The sequence below is a fragment of the Gopherus evgoodei genome, chromosome 6 (genome assembly GCF_007399415.2).
Source record: "Gopherus evgoodei ecotype Sinaloan lineage chromosome 6, rGopEvg1_v1.p, whole genome shotgun sequence".
In the NCBI taxonomy this organism is placed as follows: Eukaryota; Metazoa; Chordata; order Testudines; family Testudinidae; genus Gopherus; species Gopherus evgoodei.
The window spans coordinates 100,250,680-100,270,957 of NC_044327.1; the positions used below are offsets into that span (position 1 = coordinate 100,250,680).

The 20,278-nt window shown below is 43.2% G+C and overlaps 1 protein-coding gene across 3 annotated transcripts in view; it reads right to left on the reverse strand.

Moving 5' to 3' along the window:
* Positions 1-1,622: 1,622 nt before the first annotated feature.
* Positions 1,623-20,278, reverse strand: part of GPBP1 (GC-rich promoter binding protein 1) — a 67,090-nt gene continuing 48,434 nt past the window's right edge. For all 3 annotated transcript variants that reach the window (XM_030565926.1, XM_030565927.1, XM_030565925.1), the window contains exons 6-13: positions 19,498-19,727; positions 18,636-18,702; positions 15,873-16,057; positions 11,280-11,420; positions 10,335-10,499; positions 6,302-6,483; positions 3,657-3,759; positions 1,623-2,582 (exon numbers count right to left, since the gene is read on the reverse strand). In XM_030565926.1, the coding sequence (XP_030421786.1) occupies positions 2,424-2,582; positions 3,657-3,759; positions 6,302-6,483; positions 10,335-10,499; positions 11,280-11,420; positions 15,873-16,057; positions 18,636-18,702; positions 19,498-19,727 (1,232 nt within the window). In that variant the 3' untranslated portion in view covers positions 1,623-2,423. The remainder of the gene's footprint in view (positions 2,583-3,656; positions 3,760-6,301; positions 6,484-10,334; positions 10,500-11,279; positions 11,421-15,872; positions 16,058-18,635; positions 18,703-19,497; positions 19,728-20,278) is intronic.

Sequence of the window (20,278 nt, forward strand, 5' to 3'; positions counted from 1 at the left end):
TGGAATTGGAAAAGGTTCAGAAAAGGGCAACAAATGATTAGGGATATGGAACGGCTGCCATATGAAGAGAGATTAATAAGACTGGGACTTTTCAGCTTGGAAAGAGACGGCTATGGGGAAGATATGATAGAGGTCCATAAAATCATGACTGGTGTGGAGAAAGTAAAAAAGGAAGCATTATTTACTCCTCCTCATCACACAAGGACTAGGGGCCACCAAATGAAATTAATAGGCAGCAGATTTAAAACAAACACAAGGAAGTATTTTTTCACACAACGCACAGTCAACCTGTGGAACTTCTTGCCAGAGGATGTTGTGAAGTCCAAGACCATAACAGGGTTCAAAAAAGAACTAGATAAATTCATGGAGGATAGGTGCATCAATGGCTATTAGCCAAGATGGGCAGGGATGGTGTCCCTAGCCTGTGTTTGCCAGAAGCTGGGAATGGGTGAAAGGACATGGATCACTTGATTACTTGTTCTGTTCATTCCCTCTGGGGCACCTGGCATTGGCCACTGTCATCAGACAGGATATTGGGCTAGATGGACCTTTGGTCTGACCCAGTATGGCAGTTCTTATGTTCTTAAGGGTAGGTGCTTTACAGCCCAAGTCCTAGGTAAAAGAAGGATGGGGGTACCTAAATTAACTGAGTCACACCTTAAGCCCTTGGTAAGGTACAGGGGAAGTGCCCTAAATTTTTGCAGGTAAAAGCTTGAAAAAAGATGCTATGAAGTGAAAAATCAATACAAACCAGATTAAGCTATCAAAAGTGAGTGATGGAGGGGGTGCATTTCATAACTATTGCAAATTGTGATATTAACATGGCAGTTCTCTTTAGAAAGTAAACATATTTCCATTCTTATCAGCATCTTGGACAAAACCAGGCAAATAAAGAAAACAACATCCTTTCAGATATTCTGTGCCAAAATGAACACATGCTTAACTTTGTTCAATTTGCAGTAGACACCTGCCTTCATACATGGACTGAACCTCTTTTATCCTTTGCCAAAATGAGTCTATGTTCACTTGTCAAAAGTTTTCCCAACCCCAAAAACTAAAATATGAAAAAAATCTGCCCTTTAGGAAAATAATTTTCACTATGAAAGTCAATCTTGGATAAAATATAATACTATGCAAGATCTAGTACAATAGGAAATATTTTAAGGGGAAAATCTACATATATCTGTATAGATCTACATTATAGAAGTATGAAATCATATCACAATGTATTTATGCTTATGAATTATACTGTTGGAACCTCAGAAGGAAAAATAAAGTGCTAAAAAGGAAAATGAACAAAATAAACCTGTACAAATAATTTAACAATTGGCACTGCCAAATTATCTCCAGTAGCAAATAAACCATATAACAAGACCACAGTGGTTTAAGAATTAGTGAGACTATAAAAAAGATTTTAAACGCCACTGAAATAAACTGCATATTATACAGATGAAACTGACATAGTAATAAATGCAAAGACTGCTGATCAAATTTTGTTCTTCTTTCTCAAAGCTTGAAGGTCAACCATTGCTGTCACAGTATACTTGCAATCTAATAAAGATCAAACAAACTGTAATTGGGTTTTATAAACAATACTTGTGATGCTATGCACTGAGACAATATTCTGTAAATCCAGTTTATTTTCCATGTAGATCCAGTCAGTATAATCAATTTTTCTGCATGTGAATAATTTATCAAAATGTTTATTTTCCCACAAAAATCTTTGTTAACATCCACTCTGAGAATCCTGGACCTTGCAGCACCCAAATAAAGCTCTTGATTTTAAGTCAGTTCTATAAATCTGGAACTGTAGCAATAGTCTTTTTGCTGTAACAATAATTGAACTATTAATGGCTAAAGAGCAATTATGTTTGGAAAAAGTGGAACAGTACAACAGCTCAATTCAGGAAAACAAAGTTTTAGTGCACTTTGCTCGTTTTAGCCAACATGCTACATTGCCCTTTTTTTTTTGCGTACAAAGTAGACATCAGGATTTCCATTGTAAGAAAGAAAGAACTCAGCCAGCAAAACACTGTCAAGTTGCCCCTTTCTGTTAAAGACCTGGACATTTTAAGACAGAAGCTTTGCAAAACATTATACAATTTTTGTTTTTTATTATTAAATGAGAAAATCTCATTTGTTACATTGTCACATTGCTAGCCAGAGAAATGCTGCAGTGATGAAGAAAGTCGACGCTGGATCAACCAAAGTCCTCATTCTACAACATTGATTTATAAAGTAATTATAGTAATGTTCACAGCCCAACACAACATTCCTTGTTTTCTTCATAGAGAAGTCCCAAAATTCTTCTTCTAATGGGGTATTTTTCTACATAAATTATAGATTGGGGGTGGGGGGCTGGAACAATTCACCCCCAAACCTGCATGAGATCACACAAGCTTCTAAAGCTGTTAGAGAATTCTTCACACATCATCATCATCTGATGTGTCGCTGCTGCTTGTCTCTGTATCCTCATTCTCAACAGTGGGTTTGAAAGTGCTGTTTTTCCAGGGGCTAAATTTAAAGTCACAGATGAGGCCGTTTTTTAGAATGCCATTTTTTCGAAGGCCATTTTTTCGTAACTGAAATGTAAAAACAAACATTTAGTGGGCTGAAAATTGACAGCAGTAATGATTTGCACTAAAACAATAGGACAGTTCGTATGTATAATGTGGTAAGACAACACAAAGATAGATTTTTTCCAAGTTAATTAGGATCATATACTAAAAATGAGGGGAAAAAAACCTGTCAATGTCAGAATTGTTTCTTCACCTCCCTTCCTTGGAAATCACGGGACAAAGGTTTCCAGAAGCCAAAGAAACCCCAGATTTTAGAAAATTATGCAACTGCAAAAAAGCATGCAGGTAAGAACCCCCACCCCCAGACAGATTCAGATGAACGAATTGGAGAGTCTATAGACTCTGTGCAGCTCCATCACTGGTAGCAATGAAAGGAAATTAAACAGTTTCACTGCAAGTCCTAGATGTAAGCTTACGTCTTTTATAAACAGACATTTGAAGCAGCACGAATTTTCAAGGCTCACTCCCCTAGCCTTTTAAAGGCAGGAGGGGAGGATTTTTAGAGCCCTGCAAATCTGCAGATATCTGGGGATCATTTTTGCAGATTAGATGCCGATACAAATGTTGTATCTCCACAAGGATTTTAAATACACTACTAGATTCCGCGGGGGGAGGGGGGAGAGGAGGAGAGAGAAAGATGTTAAGGGCCAAAACTCTATAAGAGACACAAGGTGGGTGAGATAATATCTTTAATTGGACCAATTTCTGGGGGGGTGGGTGGGGGCGGGGAGAGAGAGAGAGAGAGAGAGAGAGCGCGAGCGCGCGCTTATGTCTCTCACCAACAGACATTTGTGCATAAAAGATTATCTCATCCACCTTCTCTCTCTAATATCCTGGGGCCAATATGGGACAACACTAGTGCATTAAACCCTGTAAAGCCATCCAGATTTCTGAACTTCCCTTCATATTGCAGAACACGATATATTTATAATATGTACCTGTTCCAGAGTCATCTAGAGCTACCCAGTTCACTCCATGCCACAATCCAGTTTTGACAATCCCTCAATTGTGTTTTTTGAAACACAAAGTGTAAACAAATAGAAAATGTAATGCTTGGTAGTTTTTAGTAAGTATCACCTGTTCACTAATGACTTGGAATTCCCTCATCTCATCCTCTGTTAGTGGAGCACAGGTTTCATCATTTTCACTGTCTTCCTGCCAACCCATCTCCTTTAACAACCTTTAAAAAGAGAGAGAGAGAGAGAGAGAGAGAGAGAGAGAGAGAGAGAGAGAGAGAGAGAGAGAGAGAGAGAGAGAGAGAGAGAGAATATATTGTGACATTTATATCAAACATTCAAAATTCTGCTTTTAGAACATTGCTTAAACAGATACGTGTCTTCAGAATTCAAGAGCAATCAACAATAACCAGTTGCAAAAAATACATACTTCATTATGTTATTGACACAGTGGGAGTTTGTTGCTTTTATTTTATTTTACCTATGCACACAGGCTGAAACATAAGCTTGTCCTTCAGAGTTATTCTGATTCTTCAGTAAATGCCTATATCTGTAACTTTGGAAATTAATAAAACATGCCTAAATGCTAAAGGTGAAGCTTTCAACAGATTTCAAAAATGTGTCCACAATACCTGGCACTTGCACATGCCAAGTGTGTAGTTAGGCATGTCACTACCAGATTTACACATGCAGAGAAACTGCTAACTAGGAGGCCCATTGAAGAGATACCCATAAAAATCTACTTTAAACAATGACAGACCACCACCAAGTCTCATACCATCCTGAGTGAGGAGGCAGGGACATAATGTTTACATAAAAGACAGCATCCTTGTTTCTGAGCACTCACAGAATAAACCATTTGATCTATTTTCCAGGGCTGACAAGAATGCTCTATCAGTCTAAAAATGAACTGAGGGTTTATTTAGCTCCCAGTTTCTCTCCAGAAGTATGGCAACAAAGAAAAACAGACTAGAAGCAAAAGACCAAAAGAGAGATGGAAATGGAGATGGAGCACAGGCAGAAAGTTAGAATGCTGGTGTATAGTCCATCTTAAAACAGACAATGCAATAAGGACCTGAAGCTCATTAAACTATTGCCATTAGCAAGGAGATTTAAGATATCTGGGACAACTGATGGGCTCAAAATAGTGGATGCACTAATTTGTTAAGACCAAATTCAGATTCCATGCTTGAGCTAGTAACATTACCAGATGGTGGAACAGTAGCTTTATAACAGGATAACCTAAGCGTAATTTTCCAGTTCTGGAAAACGTTCTAGATCTACAAAGACTAAGGAACTCACGTTGGGTCTGCTTGCATCACTCAGAGGCTTTACCCTGCCCCAACTCTTAATACCTTATGGGATCACTGTGTTAGAGAAGGCGGCATACAAGAATTGTTCCTTGAAGAAGGGAAAGAATGAGAAGGATCACTCCTCACCCTATCCCCCCCCCCCCCCCACTGGATACACAGTGACAAACATGTTCTGTTTACTTTACTTCAAGAACCACATAAGAGTCCTCCTGCAAGTCAACCACCATCAAAAGAAATTCTAGAAGAGTCCACTCACGAGGCATCAGTACAAGGAATCAGGAGTGTCAGCTCAGTTTACCACACCAATTGCATATGCACAAAACATCTTCACTACAATCCAATCCCAGAAAGAAACACTTTTGGAAAAGTCACCTTAATCTGGAAAGCTGTAGAATAGTTAGATGAACACTGTTCAACATGTGTCACTGCCTTACCAGAAAGAATGCAGGCAAGACTAACTAAGATTCCTTCTACTTGAGAATGTTTATGTGGAAATCAGTCTGAAGAGAACTCCAAAAGCCCAAAATGTGGTCTTATAAAATTGACAGTGTATAAGAGAAACAGCACAGGCAAATGACACCTAGTCCATAGGGCTCTGTCCAAACATTAAAAAGTCAAACAATTACATTTTTAGAAGTACAATCCAAGAGAAGTTATATTTTAAACCAAGTAACTATGAACTCAATATCAGAGCATTAGTTTTATCCATATATTCAAATTACTTAAGTTTATATCAGTCATGAATAGGGCCCTACCAAATTCACGTCCATGAAAAACGTGTCACAAACAGTGAAATCTGGTCTTTTGTGTGCTTTTACCATATAGTACTCAGATTTCACAGGGGAGACCAGTGTTTTTCAAATTGGGGGTTCCTTACGGAAAAAGGAGTGGAAGAGGGATCACAAAGTTATTTTAGGGGGGTTGCGGTATTTCTACCCTTACTGCTGCGCTGCCTTCAAAGCTGGGCAGCCAGAGAGTGGCAGCTGTTGGTCAGGCACCCAGCTCTGAAGGCAGCACCCCGCCAGTAGCAGTGAGGAAGTAAGGATGGCAATACCATACCATGCCACCCTTACTTCTACCCTGCTGCTGCAGTGGCTCTGCCTTCAAAGATGGGTTCCTGGTCAGCAGCCGCCAGTGTCCAGCTGCCCAGCTCTGTCTGAAGGCAGCACTGCCACCAGCAGCAGCACAGAGGTATGGGTAACAGTACTGCAACCTACCCCCTACAATAACCTTGCAATCTCCCTCCTCCCACACACAACTCGTTTTAGGGTCCAGATCTCCACATTTACACCACCATGAAATTTCCAATTTAAATTGATGAAATAATGAAATCTATTGTTTTTAAAATCATACGATTGGGACATTGACCAAAATGGACCCCGAATTCGGCAGGGACATGAATTCAGGAAAAGATGATCAACAGCCACCACAGGCATCAATATAAAGTACATACCTATGCTCTGCCTCAAGTGAACTTGAAAGGACATCTGTCTGAGGGAAAGTTGAAGACCGAATGATCTGTTGAGAAATCACTGAAGCATTTCCATTCTCTTGAGGAATTTCATTTTCAAAGTTTCTGTTTATGTCCCTCTCATGATGAGAATTGTTGCTGTTATGCAAATTAAATGAGTCATCCTGTTAAAAAAGTGCATTAAATACACATTATATATAATTCAAAGGAAACATTATCCACATAGTAATACTCTGACAAACTGCCATTTTTCTGGGATTGTGTACCATTTAAAATTAGCTTTAAATGGAGAAACTCACCATCAATTCACGAAATATCTTTATTCATACTTCTAAATATATTTAGAGTTAGAAGTAGTGGAAAAGGGAAGTTAGTTACCTTAATGTAACTACACTTCTTTGAGATGTGTGGTGCCTGTCTGGATTCCACAATGGGTAGGCATGCAATCCACAAACCTGAGACTGAAGATTTCTTGCAATCAGAGTCCAGTGGCTGATGCTTGTGACTTAGCTCGCCTCCTGCTCCACATGGTGTGGACTGACTGCATATCCAGCTCCTTCTCTACCATGAATCTCATGATCCAACACACAGGGGAAGCGATGGGGACAGGGACCACAGCTCTTGAAGAACGCATTACAATAAGGTAAATAACTTCCCTTTCTTCAAGTGCTGGTCCCTATGTGTATTCCATTGTGGGTAACTGACAAAGAGTACTCAGAGAAGGAGGGTGTGAGAATGCTAGTATAGCTGCATGTAGAACTGCTGTGCTAAATTATGCATGTCTCGTGAACTACACATAGCTGCCCTGCAAATATCAAGCAGAAAGACCTCTTGAAGTGATGCTACTGAGGCTGCCTGTTGCCTTGTACAGCAGTAGTCCCCAAACTTTTTCAGTTGCATCCCCATTACCCCGTCTGCTTCTGTACTATCAGAGGAGGTGTCAATGATAGTTCCTTATGGGGCTCTGATGGTATTGCTGGTAAACAAGTCTCCAACTTGATTGTTTTCGACAGTACCAGCAGTTCCCAGTACTTTGAGTCCCAGTGTCTCATTTTAATTGGTACTACAGTTGGTGCTGTAGTTGGTGCAGAGGCTGGTACTGAAGGACCCTTTCCCCCATATGCCTTCTGATCTGCCCATAAGACTTGGGGGGGGGGGGGAAGAGGTCATAGATTCTTGTGGCTTGGGCATACTTGGCCACAACTTGGAAAGGGCTAGGAATGGATCTCCTCTCCTAGAACAGGGGTGGAGAAACTTATTGGCCTGAGGGCAGCATCAGGTTTCCAAAATTGTATGGAGGGCTGGTTAGCAGTGGCTGCACCTCCCAAAACAGCAAGGCGTGGCCCAGCCCTGCCCTCATCTGACCTCTCCTGCGTCTCACCCCCGCTACAGTCCATGACAGCTCCCAGAACCCCCGCCCTGACATCCATCCAACCCCTCCTCTCATTCCTGACTGCCCAGGACCCCTGCCCCATCCAACCACCCCTTCTCCCTGACTGCCCCCCACCGCCCCATCCAACCCCTCCTCTCATTCCTGACTCTCCCCCCCACCCCCCGGACCCCCGTCCCATCCAACCACCTCTTCTCCTTGTCCCCTGACCACCCCCCACACACACCCCTTCCTGACTGCCCTCTGGGGACCCCTGTAGCCATTCAACACCTGTTTCCTGCCCTCTGACTGCCCCAACGCCTACCCACACCCCTCCTCCTGACACCACTCCGAACTTCCCTGCCCCTTATCCAACCCCCCCACTCCCTGCCCTCTTACCGCACTGCCTGGAGCACTGGTGGCTGGCGGCACTACAGCTGCGCAGCCTGGAGCAGCCACACCAGCACGCAGCACAGAACAACGGGTGAGGCCCCGGCTCTGCAGCTGTGCTGCTCCAGGCACTTGCAGCCCCGCTGCCCAGAGCGCTGCACAGGCAATGGAGCGAGCTGAGGCCGCGGGGGAGGCGTAACAGCAGGGGAAGGGCCAGGAGCAAGCCTCCCAGGCCAGAAGCTCAGGGCCGGGCAGGAGGGTCCCATGGGCCGGTTGTGGCCACAGGCCATAGTTCACCCACCTCTGTCCTAGAAGGTCTAAGTGAGGGATCTGCTTTTAAGTTTGAGAGTGCGCTCTTTATTCTCATGACCGGGCTCACACAAAGGTCTTTTCCTCTGATCCTTTCTGCTCTGGAGTCACAGTACTAGGCAGCATGCTCCTCAATGACTCTGGCCAAAGAACAGTGGGTCTCCTCTGCACAAGTCTGACTGGGGCCTCACTGCACGCTCCACAATGTGCTTCTGAAATTTGAGCTCTCATGCCTGCCACATTCAGCTGGGAAAGGAGCAGCTGATACTGTGCTCAGTAGAGATATGAGCTTCTCCAAGGTAGAGGCAGAGCTGGTGGTTGCCACTGACCCACAGTGAGCGAGAGCAGGAGATGCAGTTTTTGAAGCTCGGTATGCTGGACATAATTTAAGTCACACACCGGGAGACATAGACGTTTCCCTGGCGTGGGGATTCTAACTAAGTAACTATGGAACTATCAAAAAAAAAAATCAAATATAACTGAATATTTATAGGAAGACAACAAAGGATCAGCTTCTGACAATAGACTCTGGTCACGTGGCTGTAAGAAGGAACGAGAAAGACAGTCCGTTCACCATGCCCTGTATGCCTTCTGTGGGACACAAGGAGAGCAGGGGTGCAGGCACAGCCCAACAGACATTGCTTGCAAGAATTTTCCGGTTTAGGCACATGGAGCTTATGCACACTCATGGTGAAATACAAATATGAATCAGCACTCAAAGTAGTACCTAGAATTCAGCCACCACGGGAGGCAACAACAATCCAAGCTCCCCTTTCTCTCCACTCTGCCAGTGTCTCTCAAACCTGCCCTGGATGAATCATTTCTATAGGTAAGGGAGAGTAGCTCAGAATCCATTTTATTCAGTCTTCAATCTCTGTTGAAGCTCCCAACAAAACTGCATATGCTTGAGATACGACCAGATATCAGTTGGGAACTATTTGAAACAACAGCATCCCAAATTTAACCCTTTTATGGGACATATTATACTGGGGCTTAAACACCAAACCAAGACTCCCCCTACCAAAGCTGTCTGTCCCAAGTGAGTGGAAAAGCCTGATCTAATTACTCCATTTTTTAAAGTACTGTATACATTTACAGTGCTGTGATTTTTTTAATTAAAAAAATCACATCAGAACACGGCAGCTTTCCCTCTTTCCTTCACCAACAATTTCCAAATCAGTTTCTCAGAGGAAATCTGCAGCAATCAATAGGCATGTCTGGCCTCATCCACCTCAAATCTCAGTTGCCAAACCCACTCCCACTTCTATCCTGAAGAATTCCCCACTTCCTAACCAACATATTGGAACCCATGAGCTCAGGCACAAAGCAGAACACCAGCCTTAGAAATGGCACTGCTTCCTTTTGCCTGAGCCATAGTCCAGTACCGGCCTAGAAGTTGTCTTTTTCTTGCTGCTTATTAGGAGAGTATGCAGGCCACATTCTTCCCCACCTGTCTCTGCTATACAGTAACTTTTAAGCCACTTCTCTGAGCCCACTACAAACAGTCCCTTTTGCAACCAATTTACCAGACTCCTTAATCAGTGGGATTGGGTGACGGAGCATGGATCACTTGACGATAACCTGTGTTTCATTCTCTCTGGGGCAGCTGGCATTGGCCACTGTCAGAGGACAGGATACTGGGCTTGATGGACCTTTGGTCTGACCCAGTATGGCCATTCTTATGTTCTTATGACAGTGGTTCAATACCTGAGCAGACAGGGACATTAAAAGATCATTCACCTTTCCCTAATATTAAATAGGCCTGGGATCCTGACCTCATTACTGTTTTACACTTTATATTTCTAGAAATTCTGTCATGGCAAGTTATTTTTTGCAGTCCTAATTGTTCAGGGAAAGTGAAACATTGTTTTATTTGGTTGTAACAAGACTATGTGTGGTTTGAGATGTATTACAACTATATCTGCAAGAGTTGGTGAACCGAACTACCTTCTCTTCCCCAACATGATTCTCATCTTCATGTTCCTCTTCAACTCTATCCTGTTTCAATGCCTTTAAGAATTCACTCTTCTTATCAGTACGCATTCTTGTCAATTTTGTTAATCGAGGCTGATTAAGTTTGTCAACAGGGGATGAAGAATTTGACCGATTACACTAATGCAGGGGGGGAAAAAAGTAAGAACACTGAAAAATTGGCAAGTTAAAGACAAATTTACTGGATAGGACACAAGACAAAAGTTCCTTTTACTGATCAAGAATTAAAAATTTAGACCTACTATAGTTTCACCTGCATCCAGAGTCCAGAACTGACTTAGTATGCTTACATAATAAAGAGGGGAGTTTATTCAAATTACCCACTACACATGGGTAATGGATGTACTCTGTGTGCACACACTGATAAATCAGATTTGGAAGGTATTCAAGTATTGCTTCAAAGGCGGTACTTCTGGAATCGTATCACACCATCAGCAATGTTTATATTCAACATTCTCAGACTTAACATCTTCTAAACCATCCACCTCTCCCCTTCCAACCCACAAAACAGGTCGGCAGGTATTGCCAATGCTTGAGGTATACAACACTGGTAAAAAAGTTTAAATATTAAATATGTACATATTTAATCTCAAGTTAAATCTTTTACTGGCCTAACTTCTGCTTGTGAGAGAGACAAGCTTTCAGACTTTAACAGACCTCTTCTTCAGGTCTGAAGACAGTCTGGACAAATCTCTGTGTAAACTCAAAAGCTTGTCTCTCTCACCACCAGAAGTTGGTCCAGTAAAAGATATTACCTCACTCACCTTGCCTCTAATACCCTGGGACCAAAATGGCTACAGCACTGCATAGAATAGTCTTCACTTACAGTATATAGCAGGTTACTCAGATTAATACCTCGAAATTTTAACGGGATCTGATGCAAAAAAAAAGCCACTATACCTCTTTCATGGAATTCTGTGATACACTAAAAGTCTTGGCAGTTGATTTGAAAGCATTAAAGTTGCCAATACCATATGAAGACTCATGAGAGAATGGAGTCCCAAGTTTATTCTCTTTTGTTTGGCTTTTCCACTGTGCAGGCTAAACGAAAAATGAAACCATCATCATCAACTAACATCTGCTTGTTCAGAAAAAGTAATGTGTTTTTATTCATGATCATTCTATAAGACAGTACAAAAATTATTTTCTTGTTGAAAAAGGAGTTACTTACCTTTTCGTAACTGTTGTTCTTTGAGATGAGTTGTTCACGTCCATTCCACATTAGGTGTGCACACCGCGCATGCACGAGCGTGAGAAACTTTTCCCCTTAACAGCTCCCGGCAGGGCCCCCACCAGAGTGGCACCACTGCGCCGTGCATATATACTCCTACTGGCCCGACCCCTCCAGTTCCATCTTGCTCTGACTCCGACGGAGGGATAGGAGGGCGGGTGGTGAAATGGACGTGAACAACATATCGAAGAACGACAGTTACGAAAAGGTAAGTAACTGTTCTCTCTTCAAGTGCTTGTTCACATCCATTCCACATTAGGTGAATCACAAGCTTACCTTTGGAGGAGGGTAAGAGTCATGAAAAAATTGATCAGAGGACATCCTTGCCAACTGTCACGCCCTCCCGTGCCTGTTGGTTGACCATGTAGTGGGTCGTAAAGATGTGCACCGATGACCAGGTGGCTGCCCTGCAGATCTCCTGGATTGGGACCTGTGCCAGGAACACCACGGAAACTGTCCGTGCTCTGGTCGAGTGGGCCATGACCGCCGGAGCCGGACACCAGCGAGGTCATAACACGCCCGAATACAGTCAGTAATCCACGACGAGATTCGCTGCACCGACACCAGAAGGCCTCGCATCCTCTCAGCTACAACCACAAACAGCTGTGTGGCTTTACGAAAGGGCTTGGTGTGCTCCAAATAGAATGCCAACGCTCTGCGCACATCTAGGGTGTGCAGGCTGCAGTGACTCGGGTCCGCATGGGGTTTGGGAAAAAAAAACACTGGGAGTCTTGACCCAGATAGAACTGAGACATCACCTTTGGGAAGAACTTAGGGTATGGGCGGAGTTGCACCTTGTCTTTGTGAAATACAGTGTATGGTGGCTCCGAGGTGAGAGCCCTCAGCTGAGATACCATTCTGGCTGAGGTGATGGCCACCAGGAATGCCACTTTCCAGGAAAGTTGGAGAAGGGAGCAGGTAGCCAGGGTCTTGAACGGGGGGCGGCCCCATGAGCTGAGAAAGGACAAAGTTGAGATTCCATGGAGGGACTGGGGGGCATGAGTAAGGGAACACCTTATCCAGACCTTCGAGGAAACGCCTCACCATTGGGTGGGAGAAAACTGAGCTACTTGAAAAACCTGAGTGGAAGGCGGAGATAGCCGCCAGTTGCATATTAATGAGGACAGGGCCAGCCCTTGCTGCTTGAGGTGCAGTAGGTATTCTAGAATGGCTGGCACTGCACCTGTTGTGGCCCGCACCAGCACGAGAACCTCTTCCACTTGGCCAAGTAGGTCGCTCTGGTAGAGGGCTTATTACCAAGAACCTGCTGCACAGGAAGGGAGCGCTGGCTCTCCAAAGCATTTAACCACATAGCTTCCATGCCGTCAGATGCAACAATTGCATGTTGGGGTGGAGAAGCCACCCTCCGTCCTGCATAATGACGTTCTGATGTAGGGGTAGGGTTACCGGGGCCTCCACTGACAGCTCCAGGAGCATGGTGAACCAGTGCTGGTGGGCCCAGGCCGGGGCAATGAGAAGGATCAACGCCCTGTCCCTGTGCACCTTAAGCAGTACCATGTGCACCAGAGGGATCAAGGGAAAGGCATATTTCAATTCCCTTCCCCACGGGATTGCGAATGCGTCAGCTATTGAGCCTGGGCTGCGATCCTGGAACGAGCAGAATTGCAGGCACTGGGCATTGCTCTTGGTAGTGAACAGGTCCACCCTGGGAAACCCCCACTTTCAGAAGAGCGAAAGCACGATGTCCACTCTGAGCGTCCACTCGTGCACGCAGTAGGACCTGCTGAGGTGGTCCGCCAGCTCGTTTTGCTCCCTGGGAGATTCACTGCCTTGAGGTGAATGGCGTGGGCTATGTAGAATTTCCAGAGAAGGAGAGCCTCATGGCAGAGCGGGGAGGAACAGGCTCCGCCTTGCTTTACATAAAACATGGCAGTTGTGTTATCTGTCACGCTGTGACCACTCAGAGTGATGTGAAAGGTCTGGCATGCTAAACAAACCACCCTGAATTCCTTCATGTTGATATGCAGCAATTGCTCCGCCCCTGACCACATGCCCCGAGTCCTGAAGTCCCTCAGGTGAGCCATCCATCTGCGCCTGCGGGAGGTTGACGATCGGCTTCTTGCTGATCAGGAGCAGGACTGGTACCACTGCTTTCTGGACCAGGACTGGGACCGGGACCAGTGCTTTCTGGGAACTCTCGGCGATTCCCGGCTCGTCTCCTCTCGGTGCCGGTCTCGGGGGGGGCACTGGGGAGCGCCATGTGTCCTGCACTACCCCCATGCGTTGACTCGCCTCCAGTATCGAGACTTCCCTCTGAGTTAAGGGCAACTGGGAGTCCACAGACTCGGAGCTCTACCAGGACAGTGCCCTCAAAGGGCGCACCACTGTCGGCTTTCCCTTCGATGGCATCCTGGGTCCGGGTGCCGAAGGCTTCTCCCTGGCCAGGAGGGCGCTTGCCACCAACAATCCGATGAGGTCTTTTGCAGCCTCAAAAGGTGTCAGGCGTGGAGGGCGGATCGATTACACCCTCGAGCCCTTCATCTGCAGAGTTCACTTATAGCTGGACTCGGTCGGACTTGTGGCGCTTGTGCCACTGGTGCTGAAGTCACTGCAATGTCCATCCCGCTCTTCCTGGTACCCGGGGCCTCATATGGCACCAGTCTCCTTTGCGGGGAGCATCCGTGCCCCTCCTTTGGTTTTGCCTTGGGCTGCACTGGGGAGGATGGGCGGTGCCGGGGCCTACTCTGGCTTTTTGAGGTGCTTGGCTGCTACCGGGTCTCTTGATGACTTCGAGGCACTCTGCACCAAGGAAGCTGGGGCTGGCGTCGGGCGTTCCAAGCCCAATGGCTGCAGCACGGCCTCCAACAACAACTGCTTTAAGCGAAAGTCTCTTTTTGTTCTCAGCTGAAAGGCCTTGCAAATCTTACACTTCTCTGGTGAGCTTCCCCCAGGCAACGTAGACAGGAGTTGTGGGGTCACTAACCGGCATAAACTTGCGGCACATGGCGCAAGCCTTAAATCTTCGGGCCTGTGGCATGCCCCACAGCCCAGGGCGCGTGCTGGAATCCTCCAAGCACTTAATTTATTAAGTGTCCAACAACAATGAAATGCTAACTAACTGATAACAGCTATGCAACTCTTAAGACTGAGAGCAAGAGGCTGTTCCAATGCCACCACAGATGGTAAGAAGGAACTGGAGGGAGTCAGGCCAGCAGGGGCATATATGCACAGTGCAGTGGCGCTACTCTGGCGGGGGCCCTGCTGGCCCGTGGGGAGCCGCTAAGGGAAAAAGTTTCCAATGCTCATGCACGTGGTGCGTGCACACCTAATGTGGAATGGATGTGAACAAGCACTTGAAGAATAGTTTACATTTGATTTATGAATTATTTGGCGCTTCTTATATCAACACCTTGTTCTGTTATCTAAACAGACAAAATTAAATTCAAAAGCTGTATGCAATATTTAATATTGCAGTGCTAGATATACAAAAGAAATCATTTTCAATAACTCAAAATATTTTTCACCTTCCAATAATTAATTTCATTACATATAAAGCATGTAAATTCCTGAAGTGAGGTAAGAATGAACCTAACACGGAGGCATGGCTTCATTTAAAAAGACGAAAATGGCACTGGTGATCTGTGTTTATTTTCAATTACTTCAGTAACAAATAGGCTTAGTTTTTCTTTTAATATTTTATTCTACTGCCAGCCCTGCAAATTCAGGTTGAGCTCAGAGTCAAGCTGCATTATTTCAGTCAAATCTTACCAAGAGTACTGCAGACCAAATTACACCCTACGGAATACCTGTGCTGACCCTTTATCTTCACTCAACTCATTCAAGGCAATACACATTAGAAGAAATAATCTGATCTACTCATCACACTGATGGATTCTAAATTTAAATCAGAACCACCCCAGGGGAGTGTCTTTATGGACAAACTTGATTAAAGCCTCTACTGCATGCATGGGGGGCAAAGGAAAATGTTAGTAGGTATTAAAGGATTGGAAAGAAAAATACTGAAAATATATTCACATTACACAAATCAATTGTGTCCCTTCAACTTTCACCTGGAATACACTGTTCGGTTCTTATCATCCTACCTTAAAAGATGTAGCAGAAATAGGAAGGGTCTAAATACAGTTCAGAAAAATGTTCAGTTACTTTTTAAGTATAACCATACTTAAACATGGTAATGTTACATGAAGCAGTAGTACTCCCAGATATGAGACAAGTGCATCAAAAGCTAGCACATATTTCACAGATGACTTACTCATATTTCCAACAGAGTTCAAGCTTACCTTTGCAGGTGGAGTAGCAGGTTTAGGGACTAATCCTTTATAAACACTTGTACCAGTTCCATTCTTAACTGGCTGTGAATGAAGACCTCCTACTACAGGGAATCCAGATATTTGTAAATCTTTTGTATTACCCTTTTTAATGACCAGCATTCTTGGAGATCTAGATTTTGGATTCAGAGGATATTCTACATAGAAACAAAAGCAACATAAAATAAATCAGAGAATGAGCCTTCTCCCTAATGTTTCAGGATACAAAATGTAGGGTGGCAGTGCGGTCCAGGGCAAAGAGGCCAGGGAATCCTAAACTGATGAGTTCAGTCTCAGATCTGCCAATAACTCATGTGGTGTAGAGCAAGTAAAATAACTGTTCTGACTCTCAGCTGCCATACCTATAATACCCTACTTACCTCATATTTTTTGTGAGAATTAAAAAATGTGAAATGTTATTTACATACACAATTATTAATGTTCTTGAGAAACAGTGCTAAACGTTTACAAGCATCTTCTTCCTTTGGGTACATTACTTTGCTAATTCAAAACCAGAGACAGTGTTTGATTTTGGTAATTTTACATCTGAATGTTCATATGAAAGCTATATAGCTGCTGAGACAAGATATTTTTCCTGTTTATTTTAACAACTGGCCAGGGCTAATTAGTCTTGCACTTGCTCCTGAATGATGGCTCATAGCCTAAACTAGAGGAACAATTCTCCCACATGAACAGAAGAAATATGGCACTCCTGAGCTCTAGAGCAATAAGTCTCTCTCTCACTCATTTCCTGTTTCAAGTTTGTTATTTCACCTCAACATGCCTCAGTTGTGGAAAGTATAATAAAATGCACTATTTGCATTTACCATCTACTTTAAGGGTTAGCCATTTTATTTGAAAGACAGTACTTTTAAGGTCATTAATCACGTTTCCTTAGAGACATGGCATTTCTCTATAAAATGCAACTCAAATAAGTGTCCATAACTAAGAAATCATCACACTAATTAAGTCTTTTGCACTGAGGCATTCTGCTAACCTCTTTCATTAAAAGATATTGGATAGACTATTTTCAACTCTAAAGTCACTACTCCATTTCTATTAGAGAAGCTAATTTAGGGCTTGTTTACATGGAGACGTTAGCATAGAATAATCAAGGGTATAAATTTAAAGCCCAACAGCTATTCCAAACTGGCTCCCTGATGATGCTAAATTGCAAACTGGCGCTCTTACTGCAGTTTAAGTGTCCACATGGAAAGTCAGAGTAGCATTAGCAAAAACAGTTTATATGTAATACACTAGCAAAGGCTGTCTAAAAGTAAAATCATTATGCTGTTCCATTTATTGTTGGTAAGCTTTAGTAAATTAAGTATACTATTTGTTATACCGTAGTTGAATAGTTTGTTCCTGTAGAACTTAACTTTATGTGAACTCATTCAGAGCATGGAATAAGCTCTTGTGCCATATTTACAAAGTGAAATAAAATAATGGAACAAAAATTATATTCCATTTTGATCCAGACTTTAATATGTAATACATCCACATGAACTACAATTTCTTCCAATTGTCTTGCAAGTTAGTTTTCTTATTCCAATTTAAGATTTCCAAGTATACTTTAAGTTTGCAATTACAAAGGCTATAATGAAGTATGAAAGAAGCCATTTCCCTCTAAAATCAATTAACGCACTGCAACAGCAAGTTATCATTGTAGTTTACGCTCGTATGTTTGGCAAATTAAACTATTTCTTGCCTTTCTTGTGAAGATCAATCCGACTGTAGCCTAACTCTGGAAAGCTCATTCTTCAAATCTAACTGAACTATTTCCTGTTCCATGCATGCTAATAAGTTTGCAAGGATCCAGCAGCAGCTATATAAGAGGGTGGTCAAACTGTGACTCACAAGCCACATGTGGCTCTTTTACCATTAAAGTGAGTCTATGGAGCCCTCCCTCCTTCCCCGCCAGCCTCCCCCTAGACTGGAGGGGGAGGCTCAGGTACTTTGTCTTGCAGCAGGATAAGGGCTTCTTCCCAGCCCGGGGGGGGGGGGGAGAAGAGGAGGAGGGAATCATCTTGGGGGTTCAGCAGGAGTTGGGCTACAGCCCTAAACCCCAACAGGCCCCTCCTGAGGGGCTGACGGATATGCTGAGCCCCTGGTCCCCAGCAGGTGTGCCCCAGCTCTCGAACTTCTGATTGAGTAACTGGGCTCTTATTCTGACAAAGCCCTTCCTTTCAGGCACCAGAGGCCTTTCCAACTTTCAGCAAGACAAGGAGAGAGGATGCACACTTCCCCCTGGGCAGCTGTCTTGGCTATCTCGTAGGCCTCCTGCCAGATCCCACAGAGGAACCTCCCTCAAAGTCTTACCTCTAACATCGTCCAAGACTGATCCAGAAACATTCTTTTATAAAATCTCCAGTTGGCAGTCACACAACATTTGGTCAACTAACCCCTCTTCATCATGTGCCCTGCCTGGAGACCAAATCCTAGCAACCCCTTGACCAAAAGGTGCCTTGCAGATGTGCTGACCATGCCGGTGCTTACAAACCAATGTTCTGTTACACAATTATAGGCAATAAGCACGGTTTTCATAAAGGAAAAGTAAACTAAATTTTAGTAAGGTCCAGAGTCCTTTTGACTTCAAATTACATGGTTTATAACAAACAAACTGGCCCATTGTTCCATACAGAAAAAAAACTCACACCCCTCTTTCCATGTTTTATTTAAAACATTTATCTCCAAACCTTTACTACATTTTCTATACAAACAATCAAAAACACTTACCCCATACACCTGCTGCTAAAGATTTATTCTGGTTTGGTTCTCTCTCATATTCAGGATTCAGAGAGGGCTGAAAGGAAAGGATTTTTTAAATTATTGCTCAGTTGGTTCATATTTCAAGACTGATTATGAATTAAATTTAGTATTGGCGAACTGCATTAAAATTCATTTCAAATGTGAGATCCTTTGTCAAAAGAAATCCATTCTTAAATAGACAGGACTGAGGATAGACCCAGTTTTGTTTCTGAAACAGACCAATACTTCAGCTGAATGTAAATTACTGTATTTTCCTCTGGCGCCTAACCCCAATCCAATATCATGTCCTTTTCACACACTGCAATCAATGCCATTTTGTGGACTGTCCAGGAAAAAAAAAAGAAAAAAAAAGGAGAATAGTGTTGGTCATCCAGAACACAAAGGCTCAAATCCTCCTACATCCTGCAATTTCCAGGTTTCACAACTCAAGAGGAGGCTTCCAGCCTGGGTTTCTACATGGCAGAAAGGCTACTTACTTATTCTACTTCCAGTTTCTGAAAAGAAAGTTGTGTAGAAATTATTATATAGTACTTGCCATGGTAAAGTATTGTAGTGAAGGATTTGGAACAGACCTATATCCCAAAAGCTATAATCTATAAACAAATTAAATGAGTACTATACACAATAGTACAATTACAATAATAAAAGGAGGTAAGACTAGAAACAAGTTAATGGATAAACTACCAATGAAATCTTACCTATGGAAAGGGTGATCTCTGTATAAGATGAGCTGTAACTGGTGAAATCTCATGAAGTAGCTTGCATAACAGACAAAATGGCACTTGAAGAAACAATGAAACCTTGTTTATTATAATTACAAGTAACTTACAAAATCCTCAGCCTCAAATTGCTTGGGTTCTTCCTTGTCTTCCTTTTTCCCAGTTTCATTGTCAGGTACATTATTTTCATGCAGCAGTCCTTGGCTTTTTCCAGAGTGGAAAGTGCTGGTACGAGAGCGGGAACCTCCACTATGGTATCCTCCCCCACGATGGTGTATGTTTTCTGTCCCATTCCTGCCTTGTGAACGCCAACCATTTTTCTCTTTTCTCCCAAAATGTCCTTAGATTTTTAAATTTAAAAAAAATTAATTACAAGCAGTTTTGAAAGAATTTCTATGTTGCAAAATTGATACAGAAAGTTAAAAATCACGAGTGAATCAAATAACATTCTATGCTCATTCTGGATCTGATAGTATAGTGAGTTTCTTTTCATTCGTACAAGCAGCAGAGTAGGATCTCTACCCTGTACTAAGGAGAAGAGCTTGGATTCAGAGCAAGACAAAAAATAGATGGCCCCAAAGGAGCTTGGTCAGACAATTAAATATTGTCAGGCTCCTCTCCTGTTTGCTCACGTATATGTTGCTGTCACCAGCATACACTAGCTGGGTATTAATACTGTTCCTTTTCAAAAGAGCAATACAGTGCACCCAATGGCACACTGCTCTAACCAACCCTAGGCCATCCTACCTGCCCTGAAAGAATTGCTTTTGTACCACATACCCCTTGCACTGCTTCCATTCTCCATGCCTCCACTGTCCTAAAGATTCAGCCTTCCAACACTAAAGCATTCAGTGTTTGCATATTAAGAAAGGACAGAATGTCTATAGGTAA